Source organism: Phacochoerus africanus, chromosome 1 (assembly GCF_016906955.1).
Source record: "Phacochoerus africanus isolate WHEZ1 chromosome 1, ROS_Pafr_v1, whole genome shotgun sequence".
In the NCBI taxonomy this organism is placed as follows: Eukaryota; Metazoa; Chordata; class Mammalia; order Artiodactyla; family Suidae; genus Phacochoerus; species Phacochoerus africanus.
In genome coordinates this window covers 32,127,272-32,139,631 of record NC_062544.1, presented here as the reverse complement: position 1 = coordinate 32,139,631, position 12,360 = coordinate 32,127,272, and the positions used below count along the sequence as shown (strand labels likewise).

At 37.7% G+C, this 12,360-nt stretch overlaps 1 protein-coding gene across 1 annotated transcript in view; it reads left to right on the top strand.

Annotated features, from left to right (window-relative positions):
* The window catches only part of BDP1 (B double prime 1, subunit of RNA polymerase III transcription initiation factor IIIB), a 106,179-nt gene that overhangs the window by 43,559 nt on the left and 50,260 nt on the right, over positions 1 to 12,360 (top strand). The window contains 8 exon segments of the mRNA XM_047794370.1: positions 1,461 to 1,620; positions 3,487 to 3,578; positions 4,610 to 4,805; positions 6,274 to 6,407; positions 8,754 to 9,663; positions 9,665 to 9,799; positions 10,922 to 11,109; positions 11,551 to 11,773. Of these exon segments, the coding sequence (XP_047650326.1) occupies positions 1,461 to 1,620; positions 3,487 to 3,578; positions 4,610 to 4,805; positions 6,274 to 6,407; positions 8,754 to 9,663; positions 9,665 to 9,799; positions 10,922 to 11,109; positions 11,551 to 11,773 (2,038 nt within the window).

The following is a 12,360-nucleotide window of genomic DNA, read 5'->3' as shown; positions in this document are numbered from 1 at the left end:
CAGCTCACGGCAACACTGGATCGTTAACCCACTGAGCAATGTCAGGGATCGAACCCACAACCTCATGGTTCCTAGTCGGATTCGTTAACCACTGCGCCACAAAGGGAACTCCTAGATCCTCTGATTCTTAACGTTTTGTCACATTTGTACTTGTTCTACTTTTAATTTGCACATTTCTTATTGGGAGTGAAGTTCATCGTCTCATCGCATTTTGTTTTTTGTGAGTTGTTCATATCCTTTGTCCAATTATTCAATGAGTTGATATTGTTTTATAGGAGCTTTTTATATTTTAGAGAAGTTAGCTTTGTGCTACAAGTTGTAAAACATGCTTTCTTGGTTTATAGTTTGACTTTTGACTTAGCCATGTTTTGGCTATGTAAAAGTTTTTGATGTTTATGTTGTCAGATTTCTCTCTCTTTTTTTCTTTTATGGTTCCTGAGCTTTTTTTTTTTTTTTTCTTTTTTGGCCACATTTTCGGCATGTGACAGTTCCAGGGCTAAGGATTGATTATCACCACAGCAGTGACCCAAGCTGCTGCAGTAACAATGCAGCATCCTTAACCTGCTGTGCTGCCAGGGGAACTCCATATGGCTCCTGAATTTTAATTAAGTTTTACAAAAGCTTATCTTGGAGTTCTGGTGGTGGGTCAGTGGTTTAAGAACCCAACTACTACTCATGAGGATGCAGCTTTGATCCCTGGCCTGGATCAGTGTGTTCAGGATCCAGCATTGCTGCAGGCTATGGTGTAGGTCACAGATGCCCCTTGCATCCCGAGTTGCTGTGGCTGTGGTGTAGGCTGGCAGTTGCAGCTCCAATTTGACCCCTAGCCTTGGAACTTCCATATGCTATAGGTGCGGCCCTAAAATAAAAAGAAAGAAAAGAAATGCTTATCCTACCTCAAGGTTATAAAATACGTGTACGTGTTTTCTTTATGGCTTCACTTAAATCCTTGATCCATTTGAAATATAAGTACAGTGCAGAAAAAGGAGCTGATTTTATTAACATCTGATGGAACAAATTGGTTACCCTCCCATTGCTCTTCTTGTCCCCAGTTTTCTTTGCTACTCTTATTGTAACTAAGCTTAAAGTAGTTCCTTTTGGACTATGAATAGTTTTTTAAAGACTTTTCCAGAATTTCTTTTGATAATGCCTACATGTTGGTACAATTTAAATAATGATAATTTTCGGGAGTTCCCGTTGTGGCTCAGTTGTAATGAACCAGACTAGGATCCATGAGGATGTGGGTTCGATCCCTGCCTTTGCTCAGTAGGTTAAGGATCCGGCGTAGCCGTGAGCTGTGGTGTAGGTGACAGATGTGGCTCAGATCTGATGTTGCTGTGGCTGTGGTGTAGGCCGGCAGCTATAGCTCCAGTTTGACCCTAGCCTGGGAACTTCCATGTGCTGCGGATGCGGCCCTAAAAAGCAAAAAACTAACTAAATAAATAATGTTAATTTTCTAGGGAAACTGATCAAACAGAAAATGTTAAACCCATGAAGAGAGTACGACTCCAGAGACCTAAACCCAATTTATCAAGGGCAGTTGGGAAGAAAACAGTTCTTTTACAAGATAAAACAGATGAAGAGAACAAGAGTTCACATGCAGAAACGTCAGTTGAAAAGGTATGGATTAAGAGACTAAATGGCAACTAAAATTATGAAATTTTTTCTAAGTAGCTGGGAATAAAAATATTTACCTTGTAATTACACAGTAAAGTTATTTTTTTTATAAACCACAGAATATATTTAATTCAAATTAAACATGAGACTAGAATAATGTTCGGTCCTCATCAAGGAGCACACAATAATGTTGATAGTAAAGCCAAGATATAAGAACTTTACACGTTAATATTAAATTTGTCTTATTAGTCTCATGTTTTTTGCATTTCCTTTAGAATCTAGAACATATAATTTCAAACATCCTAGAAGTGACAAATATGTCTTATGTTAATTTATATGAAATTTTTATTCAGAATAGTTGATTTCTTTTGTTTCTGTTTTTTGTCTTTTTGTCTTTGTAGGGCCGAACCCACAACATATGGAGGTTCCCAGGCTAGGGGTCTAATTGGAGCTGTAGCCACCGGCCTACGCCAGAGCCACAGCAATGCGGGATCTGAGCCATGTCTGCAACCTACACCACAGCTCATGGCAACGTCCGCATCGTTAACCCACGGAGCAATGGCGGGGACCGAACCTGCAACCTCATGGTTCCTAGTCGTATTCGTTAACCATTGCGCCACGACGGGAACTCCAACAAATTATTAATTTACGTAACCATGTCTCTAATGTTTAGGTTGTTTCCATTTTTTAAACTTTTATAAATAAAAGCAAACAATATTATAAATAGTCAAAGAGGTGATGGGATTAATGGGCCAAGGTATTTTAAATATTTTTATGACTCTTGCTATGTACTGTCAAATTAACCTCAAAAAAAGAATCTATTTCTATTAATGCTGTAAGTATTAACTGAATGTTCCTGTTTCCTTATATCACTGCCAGTATTATATTATTAAAAATATTTTATTTTTGCTAAAATAGTCTAAAAGATTTTTAGCCGACTTTTTTCCTCTTATGTGAAAATATAGTTATATAGTATAGTTATGTTATTATAATCTTATGTTTTTAAATTCTAGAAAATTGAGGAAATAGAGATTCATGTAAAAATTTAAAAATAAATTAATTTTATCATCCATATATGCAACCAACCATTCAGAACATATCCTTCCAGCTTTTCTGGGTTGAGTGGTAGGCGTTCTCTTCTAGGACAGTGAGTAAAGGATCTGGTATTGCCACTGCTGTGGCTTTTGGGCCACTGCTGTGGCACAGGTTTGATCCCTGGCCCTGGGAACATCCACATGCTGTGAGCATGGCCAAAAAAACCAGTATAAAACAAAACAAAAAAAGAACAAAGCAGAAAGAAAAGAAGAAAAAATATAAAGATTAAAAGATTGAGTAATATTATTTGTATTTTTTTGTATTCTCCTTTGGTATTTTAACATTTTATAAATAATTTTCCCATATCATTAAACATGTTTTGATAGCATGGTTTTTAGTGACCTCGTAATAGTCTGTCAGTGGGTGTAGCAATTTATTTATCCATTTATTATTATTGGATATTTTGTCTGTTTACAGTGTTTACTGTTTGGCACAGTGTTTCAGTGAACATCCTTGTACCTAAATCTTTGTCTAAATATTTTCTCAGAATAGACTCAAAAATATTACTAGGTCAAAGAATATAAATATTGTTAAAGCTCTGGATTAATATCAGTAAAAGACTTTCTGGGAAGGATGTATCAAATTTATACTTCTATCAGTAATGTATGAGATGTGTTTAAAATATTATCACCCTCATTTATAATTTTAAAAATTCTCTTTAAATAATTAGAAGTACAAAAAAGTAAAATTTCATTGTTTTAATTTCCATTTATTTATTATAAAGTTTGAACTTTTTAGGTTAAGTAGATTAAAAATAAAAAATTTAATTTGTAGAACCATGTGGAAAAGGACAAAACGAGTACATCTGATATTTCTGGAGTGGAGAATACAGAGAGAGAGAACCCAGAAGCTGATGCTGTGTCTAAGTAAGTATTTAGGAAGTAGAATAAAAATGCTCACTCCTAGGAATGGTGGTAATGACTTTTTCTCTACTGGATAATGTCTAAATTTTGTTTTCAGCTACTGTACTTAGGTCTGTTTTTAACTATAGGTGTTGTGGAAACACTTTTTTTTTTTTTGTCTTTTTGCTATTTCTTTGGGCCGCTCCCACGGCATATGGAGGTTCCCAGGCTAGGGGTCGAATCGGAGCTGTAGCCACTGGCCTACGCCAGAGCCACAGCAACGGGGGATCCGAGCCGCGTCTGCGACCTACACCACAGCTCATGGCAATGCCGGATCGTTAACCCACTGAGCAAGGCCAGGGACCGAACCCGCAACCTCATGGTTCCTAGTCGGATTCGTTAACCACTGCGCCATGACGGGAACTCCGGAAACACTTTAATAGTGTTCTTTATGCTTGATATTATAGAAGTGAATTATCATATGGATCTACTGAGTTAGCAAATACATTTCTCCTTCAACCTGCTAATAAGATTTTAACAAAGTCTTGTTAGGTAAATTAATGGTTAAGATATATGTTTCTGGATAATTTTATATATAGCAAAGTGTTTCAAAAGGGAATACTTAACTTGGAATGGAGATCTAGAACAGGCCTTGCTCCAGTATAAACCTGGACCAGTGGATTCTGGACTATACATTTATGCCATAATCTGTCCATTGTCCTGGAGTGTACATTACATGGTGTTGTCTTGAGTGGGGAATGGTATTCTGTACTAGTCAGGTACAGATTTTTCCAATTTTGTGATGAAAATTTGATTTTAAAATGCTTTCCTACAGTCAGGCTTCTAGGACTGACTGTCGCAGAGGATTAAGGTATAGAGGTATGAATGTCTTTGAGGATGTTCTTAAGGACACTTGTGAATTATTTTGTATTACAAATGATTTATTTATTTATACTTGGGAGAAGGGAATACTGAAAACAGGCATGTATGTGACATACAAGTAATTATGTGACTTCAGAATAACTGTTGATTTTATTCCTTTGTAATTATTCTAGTTTGAGTGAAAAAATTTGTCTGCAGGAAGATGATGCACCAAAGGCTTTTAGACCTGCACGACTAATGAGGGGCTCACTGCGAAGGCAAAAACCAAATATAGGTAAAGCTGCTGAAAGAAAAGGAATTCTTACATCACAGGAAAAAATTGGGGCCAGTGTAGAAAAGAATGAAAATGAATCCGGCATTGGTGGAGATGTAAGTACCCTGATGCCTTCCAGTTTTTTTGGTTAAACACGTACATAAGCGTCCTTTTGTAAACTTTTAAAAACAGCAGTACTGGAGTTCCCATCGTGGCTCAGTGGTTAACGAATCCGACTAGGAACCATGTGGTTGCAGGTTTGATCCCTGGCCTTGCTCAGTGGATTAAGGATCCGGCGTTGCCGTGAGTTGTGGTGTAGGTCGCAGATGCGGCTCGGATCCCGTGTTGCTGTGGCTCTGGCATAGGCTGGTGACTATAGCTCCGATTTGACCCCTAGCCTGGGAACCTCCATATGCCGCAGGAGCGGCCCTAGAAAAGGCAAAAAGACAAAACAACAAAACAAAAAAACCCAGTCCTATATGATTATGTACACTGTATATTAAATTTAAGGCCCAGATCTCATAGCCAGCAGCTTTGCTAATTGTAAAGCCACTTAGCTCTCAGCCTTCTGGTTTTTAAACATTTATATGATGAATTATGTGCTTTTACCTTACTCATATTTGGACTTGGCCTTCCCCCGTTACTCAGCAGGTGTTTGAATTACACGTCCCCTTTGAAAATGTAGCTGGGTACATGAATTTTAACTGACTTAAAATAAAATGTTAAAAGTTCCCTGGTAACATGTAATTTCAACAATAAAGATTATAAATTTTAGGAGTTCCCACCATGGCACAGCGGAAATTAATCCGACTAGGAACTGTGAGGTTGTGGGTTCGATCCCTGGCCTCATGCAGTGGGTTAAGGATCTGGCGTTGCCATGAGCTGTGGTGTAGGTCAAAGATGAGGCTTGGGTCCCATGTTGCTGTGGCTGTGGCATAGGCCAGCGCTGCAGCTCCTATTTGACCCCTAGCCTGGGAACCTCCATATGCTGTGAGTGCGGCTCGAAAAAGAAAAAGAAAAAAAAAAAGTTTATAAATTTTAGGTTATTTACATAATAACTGGTCTTTGTGATAAGTGTAAGAGCTGGTGTAATTTGAGATTTGAATTTCTTTTGTTATAATTCCTAGGGTCTATAATGTGATTATAATAATAATCAAAAGGATTTTAGAAAGATAGACCCCAAGGGATAATTCTAACAAATGAGGCTGAAGCAATTACTTGCTTTCTGATTGGGAGGAAAAGAATGGGGGGCTTTGAGATGAGGTAAAAGGTGTGGCTTAGGAAATTTTCTATACTTAAAGAACAAACAATGGAGTTCCTTGGTGGCCTAGCAGTTAAGGAGCTGGTGTGGTCACTGCTGTGGTGCATGTTTGATCCCTGGCCTGGGAACTTCCACATGCTGGGGGTGCACCCCCCAAGAAAAGAAAAAACACTAAAAGTGCCACTTAAATATCATTTTGTAATTTTGAAATGTTTATCATTTTCCTTGTATTCAAATTGTACATAATTTTCAATGAAATCTTTTATAAATGGGCATTTTATTGTGAAACTTAAAACTTTTTTAAAAATGTGTTTGTTATCAAGACTCCAGAACAAATAGAAGATAAGTCATGTAAAAATTTTGAGTGTGAAGACATCACTTCGCAATCTGAAAAAAAAGATACTTCTATTCAAGATGTGCAGTCAGATGATCCCAAGGCTCTTAATGAATGTCCCAGGTGAGCATCATTTTACTGATGATATAATATTTGAATTTTTAGGTGTAGGTTTTAGAAATTGTTAATCATTTTTTTAGAAACAGTAGCAAGTCAGACTGGTTTGTTATTTGTATATCAAGTTACATAATATTTATAAGTATATATTCATCTTTCAAGGCAGTTTATGTCATTGCCTTCATGTTGATTTCTTAGTTATTGGTGGCTTGATGAGTTAATTTACGCATCACAACTTAGACCTTGAGTTAACATGGGTAGTATTATCACTTCACATTTGTATTAAATTTTATGTCTATATCCAGATATGAAAATGCCACTTAATTGTCTTAATATTTGTGTCTTTGGGATTAATCTCACATTACCTTTATTTTAGGTTTACGTAAATTTATGAGCCTCAATGGGAACTCCCAAAGCTCTTTATTTGTTAATTTGTTATTTCCCCTCTGGAGGATACCAAACCAGATAAATGGAATTATTAGTATGCTTTAAGAAACTGGAGTTCCCTTCGTGGATCAGTGGTTAATGAATCCGATTAGGAATCATGAGGTTGTGGGTTCGATTCCTGGCCTCGCTCAGTTGGTTAAGGATCCGGCGTTGCCTTGAGCTGTGGTGTAGGTTGCAGACGTGGCTCAGATCTAGCTCCAATTAGACTTCTAGCCTGGGAACCTCCATATGCTGCAGGTACGGTGCTAGAAAAGACCAAAAAAAAAACCCCCCCAAAAAAAGAAACAAAAAACAAAAAAAGCTGGTATTAAAAATGTGACTATAGGAGTTCCCGTTGTGGCACAGTGGTTAACAAATCCGACTAGGAACCATGAGGTTTCAGGTTCGGTCCCTGCCCTTGCTCAGTGGGTTAACAATCCGGCGTTGCCGTGAGCTGTGGTGTAGGTTGCAGACGCGGCTCGGATCCCGCGTTGCTGTGGCTCTGGCGTAGGCCGGTGGCTACAGCTCCGATTAGACCCCTAGCTTGGGAACCTGTATATGCTGCGGGAGCGGCCCCAGAAATGGCAAGAAGACCAAAAAAAAAAAAAGAAAAAGAAAATGTGACTATAAAGACAGTTTAGGTTTTCCTGTGATAACCAAACCAAGATGGCTAGCACAGGAACCTCACTAAAGCCTAGGTATTTCTGGATAAAGATGAAAAGCATCATAAGTCAGAAAATAGAATGAAATCCACCCAGGACTAGTTAGATTAAATAACCTTTGTCAGTTGGTATTAATTTTGTATTATATGTTATCAGTTGCTAAAGTTGATAGGCATAATTATATCACCTTAGTTATATAAACAAATACAATTTGAAAAATAGTCTTGATTTTTAAGGACTTGCCTTGTGTTATCAAAATTTGTATTATAAAAAAAAGTGGTTTCAGTGAAGAAAGATTGACTAAACTCTAGATAGTTTTAAATAAGCAAAAGCATGGTTTTTATGTTTTTAAAAATCTGTTAACGTGTATACACTTGTTTAGCCTAACATAGATGAAAAAAATCTAGGGACTGAAAGATGAGAAATATCCCTATAGGGAAACGCTCTAGAGAAGGTCAGTTCTGTAGGTAAAGTGGAGACAGGTTTGAAAGAACCTGAAAGATTTCCCCAAGGGAGAAGATGATGAGAGATGATTGATGCCTCAGAGGAGGTAGAGACAGATTTACAAGGAACTGAAAGAAGAGAAATACCTACACAAGAGAAGTCCTCAGAGGTCCAAATCTTAACCAATGACTGAGTGTTCTTTCATTTATTTATATCTTTTTATTGGTTTTACCATCTCATTATAAAACACAAAGCAGAGTGTGCTACTGCTTTTTTGGCTAACAAGGTGCTTGTACTAGTCAGTGCTTGTTGTATGCCCAGTACTGTTCAACAGACTGCAAAATCTTATTGTGTATTTACTCTTTTCTTTTATGCCTAGTTTGTATTATGAAAACACAGGCTTTTAGAGAAAATGACTGTACAGGAAATCTCATTTTTAATTTTTTTTTTTTTTTTTTTGCTTTTTAGGGGCGCACCTGCAGCATATGGAGGTTCCCAGGCTAGGGGGCAAATCGGAGCTACAGCTACCAGCCTACACCACAGCCACAGCAACGCAGGATCTGAGCTGCATCTGCGACCTATACCACAGCTCACGGCAATGCCAGAGCCTTAACCCACTGAACAAGGCCAGGGATCGAACCTGCAACCTCATGGTTCCTAGTCAGATTCGTTTTAGATTTGCCGTGACAAGAACTCCTTTTGTTTCTTTTTAAATCTGAGAGTTTCTGGTTTTTTAGTAGTGACTTTTCAACCGTTGTCTTTTCATTTGGCAGTCTGGTTTAAAATTTGATTATATGTCCTTTTTTTTTTTTTTAAATAGTATTCAGGAAGATAATAAAGCAAATAAACAAGTTCCAGTTGTAAAGACTCGATTTCAGAAACCAAAGCCAAATATTAGAAGAACAATTGCAAAAAGAGACATTTTCTCAAAGAAAGAGGTACCAGAAAAGATTCTTGCCTCTGAAGAGATGACAGCAGCTTTGAGAGAAACTGCAAGTCTAGAAACCTCACCAAGGGAGGAGGTCCCTGTGGAGACTAATACTACTAAGGAAACGGAGTCAGTTTTAAAAGAAACTGGAAAAGACAGCTCTCCTAGGGAAAAAATACCAGAAATGATTGATGTCACTGTGGAAATGGAGACAGATTTGAAAGAAACTGGAAGAGAAGTTTTCCCAAGGGAGGAGGAGGAGATACCAAAGGTGACTGATGCCACTGAGGAAAGAGAGACAGACTTGGAAGAGACTGTAAGAAGAGAAATATCCCTACAGGAAAATGCCCCAGAGGAGGTTGATACTATTGGTGAAGTGGTGACAGATTTGAAAGAAACTGTAAGAGAGATTTCCCCAAGAGAGAAGATACCAGACATAATTGACGCCGCTGAGGAAGCAGAGACAGATTTAGAAGAATCTGAGAGAAGAGAAATATCTACACAAGATAAGGTCTCAGAGGTCAAAACTGTAGGTGATGAAGTGGAGACAGAATTGAAAGAAATTGGAATCGAAATTTCCCTAAGGGAAAATGTAGTAGTGGGGATCAGTGACACAGGGGAAAGGGAGGTTGATTTGGAAGAAACTGCAAAGAGAGACTTTTCCCTGATGGAAAAGGTATCAGGAAAGATGACTGCCATTGAGGAAACAGAAGCAGATTTAAAAGAAACTGGCAAGGAAATTTTCTTGAAGAAAAGCAGACCAGAAGAGATCAGTGCTTCTGAGGAAAGGGTGGCAGATTTGGAAAAAAACTAGAAAAACAGACATTTCTCTAAGGGAAAATGCACGAGAGGAGACTGGAACCTCAAGACAAACTGGGACAGATTCATTGCAGAGCAGTAGTGTTGACTGCAGCGCTGCGCCTTCCCTAACTAATAATGTATGTATTTTTTGTCCTTTAAAAATATTTTTTGAGTATTCATTCAGAGAAAAATGACCAAATAATTCCAGGATTATTGCCCTTAAGTCTAGTAACATTTAATATCTCTTAAAGTACAAAGTCCCAATCCTAAAATCTGTGTTTCAGGATCTTAAAGAAATCATATATTCTTTTTTAAAAAATAATTTTAAAACTTTTTTTTTTTTTTTTAAACTTGTGGAAAAGTTACTATTCTTAACATCAGTTTAAAGGTACTCTTAGATAGATGCAGCGGGTTAAGAATCTGATGGTGTCACTGCATTGGCCCAGGTCATTGGTGTGAATTGGATCCCTGGCCTGGGAGCTTCCACATGTCAAGCCATGGCCCAAAAATATAAATAAAGTTACTCTTAGATAAAAGGAATATAGAAAATTGGACTTGGTTTGTGCTAACTCTAGAATGAACGTATATTAGAATTATTTTTTTGACCGTATCTGTATCAGTTTTTCTCTTTATTTCCTGCCGTATCCTATTTCTCTACACTTTGAAAAGTTCTTTTTTTTTTTTTTTGTCTTTTTGTCTTTTTGCTATTTCTTTGGGCCACTCCCACGGCATATGGAGGTTCCCAGGCTAGGGGTCGAATCGGAGCTGTAGCCACTGGCCTACTCCAGAGCCACAGCAACGCAGGATCCGAGCCGCGTCTGCGACCTACACCACAGCTCACAGCAACGCCGGATCGTTAACCCACTGAGCAAGGGCAGGGATCGAACCCGCAACCTCATGGTTCCTAGTCGGATTTGTTAACCACTGCGCCACGACGGGAACTCCTGAAAAGTATTTTTTATTAAAAGTTTCCAATTAATTGAAGTTTAAGCTATTCTAACATTTTTCTGGTTTTCTAACTTTTTGGGGGGATAGGTAATGGCATTGTAGTTTGGAATAAACCGTAATATACAATATAGAAAGAATAATTTCCCATATGATGTGTTTTAGCTTTTATAAATAAAATTTTATTTTATTTAAAAATTGGGAACTCATAAACTTCTTCATTTTTAAAGACAGTGTATAGAATATATAGGCTTTTGTTTGAAATGTGTGACATGTTTAAGGAATCTTGTATGTATGTGCTGATTTACTTCCAGGACATTAGCAGTGAAATACTATCCATGGTGCATACAGCTGTAGAAGAAAACAGAAATTCTGAAAAGGAAATGTCAAGTCAGTTGAGTCATTTGAACATTTCTTTGGAGACTTCTGGACTTGATAAAATAGAAGACCAGAGGATGCAGTCTCCAGATGTTCCAGAGCAGTCTTCAGATATTAATTTAAGGTATAAGAATGTAGGTCTCTGCTTTTAAAGAGGAGGCATATAAAGTTATCTTTTCAGATTATGTTAAACTAAATGAGGTTTTAAGACGTAGCACCTTTATCATGGTGTTGGAAATTTTAAGCTGGTTTGGGGAGAGGTTTGAGGTCATCCTGATAGTAGATTGTGAGAATTACTAACATACAAAATTGTATGCAGAACATACTCCTAAGTCAGTACAGGTGTGACAGACCTGTATTTTCTTTGTGCAAAAATGATGTAACTCCTAGGCTTATACCTGAATTGTACCACTCATGTTTTTCAGGATCTACCAAATAGTCCAATTTCTTTTGCTGTTAAGAATTAGAATTAAATATTTATTGCCAGTCTCTAAGCTTGTCCTAAGACTCTGCTCCCACTGCCCCTTCATTTCATCCTAAAGCTTGATAATCCTTGTTCCAAAAGCAAATCTCTTCCTCAAGAACAGAAGCCATCTGAAGTTAAACCAGCACCTTTTCTGAGAAGTAGATTCAAAAGACCAAAACCAAACTTAGCAAGAGCAGCTTCAAAGAGAGGGGCCACAGGAGCAGAAAAATGTGCACCTGGGAAGAACATGGAACCTGATAAAGCAGGCACTGTTGTGATACAGCCAAACAGCGACCAAATGAGTACTCTCTCTTCTCAACATGTAAGTTAATTAGGATGGAGGCTTTCCGTTTTAGTGATTAGTTACTCAAGTAAAACACTCGAATTAAGATTTTGCAAATATTTCCTCATGTGATTTTTTACTGTGTGATGTTATTGTTGCTGTTCTTCACGTTCCTCATTGTTCCACGTGGTTTGTGTAAGAATCTCAAATCTCTGATGTTGGGCACATGTGTCATGGGAAGGGTTTAAGACACTTGGCCTTGTAAGTTCTGACCTGTATTCATTATCTGACCATAGCCAAATGATGCACCCATTTTCTTCATAGGAAAAATGAGAATGACCGTCCATCTTTATTTCACCCTGTTGTGAAGGCAAAATAAAAAGTTAAAAGTTTCATGTGAATTAAAGGAGATTATTTTATTTACTTGATTATGTTGGTCTTTAAGAGATTAAGATGTGTGATAGAGCATCAAAAGCCTTGAAATGTTAATTTTGAGTGTTCTAAACATATGAAGCACTTTTTTGATTTAAAATTCTTGGAGTTCTTGGAGTTCCTGTTGTGGCTCAGTGGTTAACGAATCTGACCAGGAACCATGAGGTTGCGGATTCCATCCCTGGCCTCGCTCA